At 49.4% G+C, this 11,267-nt stretch overlaps 1 protein-coding gene across 1 annotated transcript; it reads left to right on the forward strand.

Annotated features, from left to right (window-relative positions):
- Positions 1-513: 513 nt before the first annotated feature.
- Positions 514-9,782, forward strand: LOC132379744 (uncharacterized). Its single transcript, XM_059948028.1, has 3 exons — positions 514-831; positions 6,453-6,838; positions 9,246-9,782. Exons 1-2 carry the CDS (start codon positions 561-563, stop codon positions 6,791-6,793), a joined length of 612 nt encoding a protein of 203 aa, XP_059804011.1. The 5' UTR covers positions 514-560; the 3' UTR covers positions 6,794-6,838; positions 9,246-9,782.
- The last annotated feature ends 1,485 nt before the right edge of the window (positions 9,783-11,267 follow it).

Below are 11,267 nucleotides of genomic sequence, written 5' to 3' on the forward strand. Positions count from 1 at the left end.
CCAGTTGAACTCTGTCTTTATGTGTGTTTCCCCCGGTCGTCAGTCTGTGGTTTTGTATTGCCATGTGCTCCTGTCCCCACTCCTGCTCTGCTCCAGCCCGTGTCACTGAGTACTCCGTCTCTCATTTTCACCTGTATTGCTGCCTCCTGTGTCTCATTGTGCTCCACCTATCATCTGCCTCTCTGTTTATTGTTCGGTGTATTTCAGACCTGTGTTTTCACCTGTTTGTTGCCAAATTGAGCCAGTGAATTTTCCTGAGCCTGTCCAGCATCCGTATCTGTACTCTGTCCGTCTGACTATCGACTCTGCCTGTTTCCCGATTCTGGTTTTTGGATTTCTCTGGATGTTTTGACCTCTGCCTGAACTTTGACGCTGACTTTGTTTGCACCCCAGTTTTTGTTATTCAATTAATATTACTGTGTGCACTAAACTGGGTCTGCGATTGGATTCCTGCTCCAGCATCCTAATAATTTCTATCTTTAATATCTCTATTTTTTTCCCTTTTCAGCATTCTTTTTGAAGACCCTGCTCCAGTGCCCTGACAGTACCATCTGGCCAGAATGGATCCAGCAGACCCCGGTCATTGGAGAGCTGCCCTGGAACAACAGGAAGTGATGCTGGGGAGACACCAGAACCAGCTGGACTCCGTGTTCAGGGCAGTGGAGTCGCTTTCTGCCAATTCAGCCGATCTTGTGGCCCAGACTCAGTCACTCCAGCTGTCCCAGAGCGCCCATCAACATTCTGTGACTGTATCTTCTGCCCCGCCCTCTGCGTCCTCACATGCTCTTCCCATCCAAGAGCCCCATTCGCCTCCTCCAGAAAAGTACTCAGGTGAGCCTGGTACCTGCTGCTTTTTTTTTCTTTCCCAGTGCACCCTCATTTCTGAATTAAAAGCAACATTTCTGACTGATCAAGTCAAGGTAGCCTATATCATCACCCAACTGTCCGGTCGGGTGGGAGAATGGGGAACAGCTGTCTGGGAGGCAGGCTCCCCTTTCTGCAGTAGCTTTCAGTTGTTTTCTGAGGAGATGAGAGGTATTTGATTGCTCGAAGCATAGGAGAGAGGCTGCCTGTGAAATGCTGCACCAGGGGCACAAATCTGTGTTGGATTACACCATGGAGTTCTGGACCCGAGCCACCTCCAGTGGCTGGAACTCAGAGGCACAGTACGACACCTTCCTGAATGGCCTCTCCAAAGACCTCAAAGGTGAGCCGGTCACCCAGGACCTTCCTGACACCTTTGAAGCCCTGGTGGATTTGGCCATCCACATTGATGTTTGCCTTCAGCAGGACCGCAGAGGGAGGGGTTCCAGACGGTCCCTGGGGCAGTTGGGCGAGTTCCAAGCTCCTCGCCAGTCTACACTGCCCTGCCATTGCCCCGTCTATGATTCCCATTCCAGAGCCTGAAGCTACGAAGGTTGACTGTACCTGCCTGGCACTGACTGAAAGATGAAGGAGAATCAGCACCCGCTCCTGTCTGTACTGTGGCCAACCAGACCACTTCATTCTCACCTGCCCAGTAAAAGCCAAAGCTTACCCGGTAGGACGAGGAGTATTGGTGAGTGTGACCCCTGTCCGGCCCTCCTTGACACCACTCACTCTCATACCTGCTTCACTGGAGTGGGGTGTTCAACGGCAGGGACCCGTTGAACTTCTCTGTCTTGGCTAATTCTGGTGCGGAGGGGTATTTTATCGATTCCAGCTTGGCTGCCCGGTGGAGATTACCCACGTCTGCTCTTCAGTCACTATTGGTAGCCAACACCTTGAACGGTCAGAGACTGGCTAATATCACCCATGTCATGGCCCCGGTGAGTCTCAGTTTATCCGACAACCATCATGAACAGTTAACCCTTTATTTTATTGACTCTCCTCACGCTCCCATCGTCCTGGGCCATCCCTGGTTAATCAGACACAACCTCCACATTGACTGGCTCAGTTGCAAGGTTGTAGGCTGGAGCCCATTCTGTCACTCCCAGTGCCTCAGCCATTCTCAGATCCCCTTTTCCCCAAGCCCAGATCCCCCCCCAAGGAATTTCCGGACCTGAGTACTGTCCCTCCTGAATACATGGACCTCAAGGCTGTGTTCAGCAAGTCCCGGGCACTTCCCTGCCACCTCATTGTCCACATGATTGTGCCATTGACCTCTTGCCTGGCACACCTCCCCTAAGGGGCCGCCTGTATTCCCTGTCCATACCTGAAACAGAAGCCATGAGTAAGTACGTTCAAGAGGCTGCGGCTGCAGGCATCATCCGGCCGTCTTCCTCCCCTGCTGGTGCTGGGTTTTTCTTTGTTGAAAAGAAGGACGGCTCCATACGTCCATGCATTGATTACTGGAGACTGAATGAAGTCACTGTTAAGAACTGTTACCCTCTTCCACTCATGACCTTGGCATTTGAACTACTGCAAGGAGCCTCAGTTTTCACCAGGCCTGATCTCCGTAATGCCTACCACCTTTTCTGCATCCGCGTAGGGGACAAGTGGAAGACGGCCTTCAACACCACCTCAGGCCATTACGAGTATCTGGCCATGCCACTTGGTCTCACCAAGTCCACCACCATCTTCCAAGCCCTGGTAAATGACGTTCTCAGGGACATGCTGAACCAATTTGTTTTTTTGTGAATCTCAACGGCATTTTGATTTTATTTTTCTGAGTCCCTTGCTGAACACACAGGTCACGTCCGTAGAGTTCTCCAGCGCCTTCTGGAGAACCAGCTCTTTGTGAAGGCTGAGAAATGTGAGTTTCATCGCAATACCGTCTCCCTCCTGGGGTACGTAATTTCAGGTGGTTCCATTCAGATGGACCAACAGAAGGTCAAGGTGGTGGTCGAATGGCCCCAACCTTCGACCTGTCGGGAGTTGCAACGCTTCTTGGGCTTCACTAACTTCTATCGCCACTTCATCAGAAACTACAGTACACTGGCCGCACCACTCACTGCTCTCACCTCATCAGCTGTCAGATTCTCCGGGTCCCCCTGTCGCTGAAAAAGCATTCTCTGACCTGAAGGAATGTTTCACCTCTGCCCCCATCCTGATTCAAGCCGACACCGACCGGCAGTTCATTGTGGAGGTGGATGCATCTGACATTGATGTAGGAGTTGTTCTCTCTCAGCGCTCGGCCAAGGATGAGAAGGTACACCCCTGTGCCGCTTTCTCTCACTGCCGCACTCCCACCGAGCAGAATTACGATGTCGGAAACCGGGAGCTACTGGCAGTGAAGTTAGCTCTGGAGGAGTGGAGGCATTGGCTGGAGGGAGCCAAGGTGCAATATTTCTAGTCTGGACTGATCACAAGAATCTGGAATGTATCTGTACTGCCAAGCGTCTCAACTCCTGTCAAGCTCGTTGGTCCCTGTTTTTCTCAAGATTCAGTTTTACTCTTGTCCAAAGTACACAAAGTACGCAGCAGATGCTGTGCTCAAATCAACATGTACAAACAAGCTGGATGAACTCAGCAGGTCGGGCAGCATCTGTTGAAATGAGCCGAGACCCTTCATCAGGACTGAAGGAGGGGGCAGGGGCCCTATAAAGAAGGTGGGGGGGAGGGTGGAAAACTAATCAGAGGAAAGATCAAGGGGTGGGGGAGGGGATAGGCAGGAGAGATGAAGGAATGTAAAGGGGAAAGCACTATGGGTGGTAGAAGAAGGCAGAGTCATGAGAGAGGTGATAGGCAGCTGGAAGAGGAGGCAGAGAGAAAGTGGGATGGGGTAAGGGAGAGGGAGGGAATTACCGTAAGTTGGAGAATTCAATGTTCATACCAAGGGGCTGGAGACTACCTAGATGGTATATGAGGTGTTGCTCCTCCAACCTGAGTTTGGCCTCATCATGGCAGGAGAGGAGGCCATGTATGGGCATATCCGAATGGGAATGTGAAGCAGAGTTGAAGTGAGTGGCAACTGGGAGATCCTGTCTGTTGTGGCGGACGGAGTGGAGGTGCTTGACGAAGCGATCCCCCAATCTGCATCGGGTCTCGCCGATGTAGAGGAGGGAGCACCAGATGTAATAGATGACCCCAACAGACTCACAAGTGAAGTGTTGCCTCATCTGGAAGGTCTGTTTGGGGCCCTGAATGGTGGTAAGAGAGGAGGTGTAGGGACAGGTGTATCACTTACGCTTGCAGGGATAAGTACCAGGTGGGAGATCTGTGGGGAGGGACGTGTGGACCAGGCAGTCGCGGAGGGAACAATCCCTGTGAAAAGCAGAAAGGAATAGAGAGGGAACTCTAACCGGTCACCCGCTGGTCTGTTACAACCCCCGACTATCCCCAAGAGACCCTGGTCCCACATTGCCCTGGACTTTGTCACCGGTCTTCCCCCATCAGATGGTAACACCACCATTCTCACAATAGACAATAGGTGCAGAAGTAGACCATTTGACCCTTCGAGCCTGCACCGCCATTCTGAGATCATGGCTGATCATCTACTATCAATACCCGGTTCCTGCCTTGTCCCCATATCCCTTGATTCCCCTATCCATAAGATACCCAACTAGCTCCTTCTTGAAAGCATCCAGAGAATTGGCCTCCACTGCCTTCCGAGGCAGTGCATTCCACACCCTCACAACTCTCTGGGAGAAGAAGTTTTTCCTTAACTCTGTCTTAAATGACCTACCCCTTATTCTCAAAACATGCCCTCTGGTACTGGACTCTCCCAGCATCTGGAACATATTTCCTGCCTCTATCTTGTCCAATCCCTTAATAATCTTATATGTTGCAATCAGATCCCCTCTCAATCTCCTTAATTCCAGCGTGTACAAGCCCAGTCTCTCTAACCTCTCTGCGTAAGACAGTCCGGACATCCCAGGAATTAACCTCGTGAATCTACGCTGCACTTCCTCTCCAGCCAGGATGTCCTTCCTTAACCCTGGAGACCAAAACTGTACACAATACTCCAATACTTGGAGTACTTGATTGTTTCTCCAAGTCTGCACACTTCATTTCCTTCAACCCTCTGCCAAAGAAACAGCCAAATTACTGGTACTGCATGTTTTTAAATTACAAGGTTTATATGTAGCTGTTGTGTCAGACAGGGGCTCTCAATTCATATCCAACTTCTGGAAGGCATTCTCTAATCTTCTGGGTGCCTCTGAGTCTGTCTTAGGATTCCACCCACAGACCAATGGCCAGACCGAGCGGGCCAACCCACAACTAGAGACATTATTCCGGTGTCTGGTCTCCCAGAACCCCTCTGCATGGAGCCAGCAGCTACCCTGGGCCAAGTACACCATAAGCTCTCATCCGTCCTCATCCACCGGTCTGTCCCGCTTCGAGTGCTGCCTTGGCTACCAACTTCCACTGTTTCCTGCCCAGGAGGAGGAGGTTGGAGTTCCATCTGTCGAGGCATTCATCCGCCGTTGTCAGCTGACATGGGGGCACATTCGCTTTGCTCTTCTCCGTGCCTCTGCTAGGATCAAGCGTCAAGCTGACCGCCATCACTCCAAGGCCCCATGTTACCGCCAGGGACAGTGTGTGTGGCTTTCAACCTGAGACCTGCCCTCAAGATGGATTCCTGCAAGCACGCCCCTCGCTTCACCAGCCCTTATCCCATTGCTAAAGTCATCGGCCCTGCTGCCACCCATCTCAAGCTCCCTTCCTCTCTCTGCTGCATTCAACCCACCTTCCATGTGTCCCGCATCAAGCCTTTCCTGAGTCTCCCCGTGTCCTGTCCCCAAACCCCACTTCCCCCACGGCTCATCGATAAGTCAGAGGCCTTCACGGTGTGTCAACTACTGGATGTTCATCGCTGGGGCCGTGGCCTCCAGTACCTTGTGGACTGGGAAGGCTATGGTCCTGAGGAGAGGTGCTGGGTCCCTGCCCATAACATCCCGGACCCCTTTCTCATCAGGGACTTTCAACGGCAGCATCCAGCTCTACCTGCCGTGATTCCAGGAGGCATCTGCAGGGGGGGGGGGTAGAGGGGGGAAGTCAGTGCCTCCAGTTGAACTCTGTCTTTATGTGTGTTTCCCCCTGGCCGTCAGTCTGTGGTTTTGTATTGCCGTGTGCTCCTGTCCCCGCTCCTGCTCTACTCCGGCCCCTGTATCACTGAGTACTCCGTCTCTCATCTGTTTCTCATTTTTACCTGTATTGCTGCCTCCTGTGACTCATTGTGCTCCACCTATCATCTGCCTCTCTGTTTATTGTTCGGCGTATTTCAGTCCTGTGTTTTCACCTGCTTGTTGCCAGATTGTACCAATGAATTTTCCTGAGCCTTTCCAGCGTTCCTATCTGTACTCTGTCCGTCTGACTATCGACTCTGCCTGTTTCCCAATTCTGGTTTTTGGATTTCCCTGGATGTTTTGATCTCTGCCTGAACTTTGATGCTGAGTTTGTTTGCACCCCAGTTTTTGTTACTCAATTAATATCACTGCATGCATTGTCCTGGGTCTGCGATTGGATTCCTGCTCCAGCATCCTAATAATTTCTATCTTTAATATCTCTATTTTTTTTTCCCTTTTCAGCATTCTTCTTGAAGACCCTGACCTGGAGTTACACACTGACTTTGGTTCTTTGCGGGAATGGGACCCGCTCTCAGGGCCTCACGACTGGCCACTTTTCGATATGCCAAGGACATGGCCTAAAAGACCAGCGTGCCTTCAGGGTGCCAGATTTTTTGTGGCTCTGGAGGCGGGTGGATTCGAGGTCACAGAAAACCCGTGCGTCGTGGGAGGTGGAAGATCGTAAACGGCGAGATGGCTGCTGGCCGTGTGCACAGAGACCCGAGATGTTTCGGAGCAGAGCTTGGAAAAATCGACACAATAAATTGGCGAGCTGTTTTGTTATATCTCCCTGCTCGCTGTGAATTGGGGACACTTTTTTTTCCCTTATTAGGGAGAGAGAACCTGTGGTATGTCGATTATTTTTTTTTAATTGGGTGAACAAGTAGTCTTCAGGGTACCACAAGTTGGTGTCCTTATTGATGCTTTGCTGCACGCTGGAGTGCTCGGTGGAGGGTGCCGATGCTTTTTCGGTGGTGGAGAGGTCATCACTGCTGCTTGTGTGTGGGAAGGAGAATTGGGGGGAGCTTTTGGGTTCTAACATTTAATTGTCATTCATTCTTTGGGGCACTCAGTTTTCATGGATATTTGCAAAGGAAAAGAATTTCAGGATGTATGTTGTATACATTTCTCTGACATTAAATTGAACCTTTGAACTTTAGAAGGTTGTGGAGAATCTCAATGAAATCTGCAAGATGCTGAAAGGCTTGGGTAGGGTGGAGGTGGGACAGGATGTTTCCATTACTGGCGGGGTTTAGCACAGCCTCAGAATAAAGGTGCATCCCTTTAGAACTGAAACAGGGAGTCATTTCTTTAGCCAGAAGGTGCTGAACCCGTGAGTTTATCATCACAGACGTTGTGGAGGCCAGGTCACTGGGTGTATTAAAGGCAGAGATTGACAAAGGGGTTGGAAAAAAATCAGCCCCATGGTGGAGCAGACTAAATGGTCTGAATGGGAACAGAATTAAACCATATCTTATGGACGTACAGTATCTATTTCTTCAGAGTCATGGCATCATAGAGTGCACCAGCACAGAAAAAGCCCTTATCCCTGCAAGTGTAAGTACTACACCTTCCCTACACCTCCTCACTTACCACCATTCAGGGCCCCAAACAGTTCTTCCAGGTGAGGCAACACTTTGCTTGGGGTCATCTATCGCAGCCGGTGCGGCCTCCTCTACATCGGTGAGACCCGACGCAGATTGGGGGACGGCTTCGTCGAGCACCTCTGTTCCGTCCGCCACAACAGACAGGACGTCACGGTTGCCACCCACTTCAACTCTGCTTCACGTTCCCATTTGGATACGTCCATACATGGCCTCCTCTACTGCCATGATGAGGCCAAACTCAGGTTGGAGGAGCAACACCTCATCTACCATCTAGGTAGTCTCCAGCCCCTTGGTATGAACATCTAATTCTCCAACTTCCGGTAATTCCCTCCCTCTCCCTTCCCCCATCCCACTTTCTCTCTGCCTCTTCCTCCTCCAGCTGCCTATCACCTCTCTCATGATTCTGCCTTCTACTACACAGTGCTTTCCCCTTACATTCCTTCACCTTTCCTGCCTATCCCCTCCCCCACCCCTTGATCTTTCCTCTTACCGGTTTTTCACCTGGCACCTACCAGCCTCCCCCCACCTCCTTTTTGTAGGGCCCCTGCCCCCTCCCTCTTCAGTCCTGACAAAGGGTTTCAGCCGGAAATGTTGACTGTTCCTTTCCACGGATGCTGTCCGACCCGCTGAGTTCCTGCAGCTCGTTGTACGTGTTGCAACAGCCCATCTTGTCCATTCTGACCTGATCTTCTACCTAGTCCCATCTACCAGCACACAGACCATAGCCCTCTATACCCCTCTCATCCATGTGCCTACCCAAACTTTAAAAAAAATTACAATTAAACCCACAAATGCAATTTCCACAGACAGCTCATTCAACATTTGCGCCGTCCTCTGCGTGAAGAACTTTCCCATCAGGTTCCCCTTAAATATTTCACTTTTCATCTTAAACCCATGACCTCTAGTTCAAGTTGAATTTTAATTGTCATTCAACCCTACACATAAATACAGCCAACCAAAACAGTCACACAGCACATATAGCATACATAATTATGATAGTGGAAAATCATAGTTACAGAAACATTTAAAAAGTAATAATATAGCCCAAGATTAACCCTGCATGGGTGGAAAAAAGCCTGCATGCATTCATCCTATCTATACCCAACATCTTTGAATAAACCTCTATAATATATCCCCTCATTCTGACACTCCAGGGAATAAAGTCCTAACCTATTCAATCTTTCCCTCTAACTCAGGTCACAGCAACATCCTTGTAAATTTCCTCTTCGCTCCTTCAATCTTATTGGTATCTTTCCTGAAGGTAGGTGACCAGAACTGCACCATAATATTCCAAGTTTTACCTCACCTACGTCTCATACAACTTCAACATAACATCCCAACTCCAATACTCTATGAAGGCCAATGAGCCAAAAGCTATCATTACAATCCTGTCTACCAAGATAGATGCAACTTCCAAGAAGTTATGGATCTGTATTCCCCTGTATGCCCCTTTGTTGTTCCGCCCACCTCAGGGTCCTACAGTCTTTGCTTGTGTGTCCTCCCAAAGGAACCTACAGGGAGGTGTCAGAGGGTTTTTTTTTTGCAGAGGTGGACTGAAGTAGCAACTCCTCACACATATCTGCTGTCTGCTTGTTTTTAAATTTATTTTCACAACTTGTGCAGCACATTTTTGTTTTTGTTTCCACAGCATTTGATACTGTCAACGTTCAACGTATGGAAAACGTGCAAGGAGCCGGCTGGATTCGAACTGGGCACCACTTGCCTCAAAGTCCAGTGCTGATGCCACTATGCCACCAGCCAGCTAGTGAGGTGAATAAGAAGTCAAGGCTGCAGCAGGCTGATATGAATAAAGTGCAGACTAGTATGGTCACTACCTAATATTTATCATCATTGCCACAACACAAGTTTTTTTTAACTGCTCTGCTATCTAGATAGATAAAGAGTGTTACAACATGGAAATGGACACTTCAGTTGTGTGAGTCCTTTGGTGTACACAGTGGTTATCACCATTCTTTCACTAAAAAGCTACATTCTTCAAAGAACCACACAGCAATAAACCATTGTTTTAAAAAAAACGCTGGAGAACTTCAAATCTTGTATTTTTCAGCAACATTCTGAGGCATTTCCCACAACCACACTGTCACATGTTAGGGGTAGATAGAGTAGTATAACATAGAAACAGACCCTTTAGACTGTACATATTCGCCCTATCTGTGCCTCTCATAACTTTATACACCTCTGTATACACCTCTCCTATATTCTCTTTTCCAAAGAACAAAACCCTAACCTTCCCAGCCTTCTCCTATAACTCATATCTTCTTTGCTTTCATTCCGGTTTAGTGACATCTTTCTGATACTGTACACAATACTCGGGGTGGAGCCTCACCGACACTTTGTACAGCTGCACCATAATGTCCCAGCTCCTGTACTCAAATCCCTGCCTGGCGAATGCCAGCAGGCCAGAAACATTCCTCGGCACCCTGCCTCCCTCCACGTGTACCGCTTTCCCTGTACACCTGTGGTTTTGGTTTGAAGGAGGAGAGAGAGCTGAGGACAAGCAAACCTTCACACAAAGGTCAGGAGTTCTCAGAGATGCTGTAAGTTCTAATCCTGCCCGTGGAGTCACTCGAGACTGGATGAATCCTGCTTCCTGGCTGTTGCCTCCTGCACTCATGTGGAACTCAACAGTTCCATTGGCTTTGCTGCCAGTTCCACTGTGCCCTTATCTCACTGACTTGTCGCTTCCTTTCCAGATCTCCCTATCTCCATATCAGAATATGGTGGTACTAACATACACTACAAGCTTGCTGAATTCCATAGCTACCTCGCCTGCTCTGCTCCCTACCCTGCCTCCTATAGGGACTCCATCCCACTCTGCCAGCTCCTCTGTCTCTGTTTTTCTTGCTCTGATGGTAGAACGTTACCCACTGTGACTTTTTCTATACTATGGCTTCACCCCTCACATTGTAAGTAAAGCCCTTGACCATTTCCGTCAGCCCTCTCCTCCAGGACAGAACAAGGATCAAGTTCTCCCTGTCCCCAACTTCCAACCCTTGTTGTAGGCAGTAAGCTGCAGACGAGACCCCCCCCCCCACCACCACCCCCTGTGTGTGTGGGTGACCTCCTCCCTTCTGTCCTCCTTTGTCGTCTGCCCTAAGTTTGGAGTCTGTACTGCTAGACCCTGAGCCCGGGAAAGCTGCTCTCTGCACCCCTCTGCAGACATATCCTGTACTTATCTGCCTCCACCAAACTGCCTCTCAAACCTCTTCTCTCTGATGGCAACAACCCCAGCTTCCCCAGGCTGAACTCCGGCGTTCCTGGGAATATTGCTGGAATATTTTTCGGGAACCCGTGTGGTGACTAGGATGAAGCTCAGTACTCTCTATAGAGTGGCAGAGCTCGGTAATAGAGTCTTTGTTTCAGACCATTAACCATGCATTTCCACCAAATCAACTAATCCAATCCCTTACCATCTTGTTGACTATCTCACAGACTGAGCTTAAGTTGGACTCTAATATCAGTTGCCCAGTACTCTGCTTCAATAGCTTCAACTCTTATTATTCTGTTTTTCTTCATTTACTTTCTTTCTTAGGTGCTCTGGCCCCAAGGGGAACAATTTCATTGGCACTGAGTAGATGAATCATAAAGCCTTCTTGAAGCCTACAACATTCCTACTGACAACCGGTAATCCCTGCCCAACATCCACTCA

Source organism: Hypanus sabinus, chromosome 22 (genome assembly GCF_030144855.1).
Source record: "Hypanus sabinus isolate sHypSab1 chromosome 22, sHypSab1.hap1, whole genome shotgun sequence".
NCBI classification, from domain to species: domain Eukaryota; kingdom Metazoa; phylum Chordata; class Chondrichthyes; order Myliobatiformes; family Dasyatidae; genus Hypanus; species Hypanus sabinus.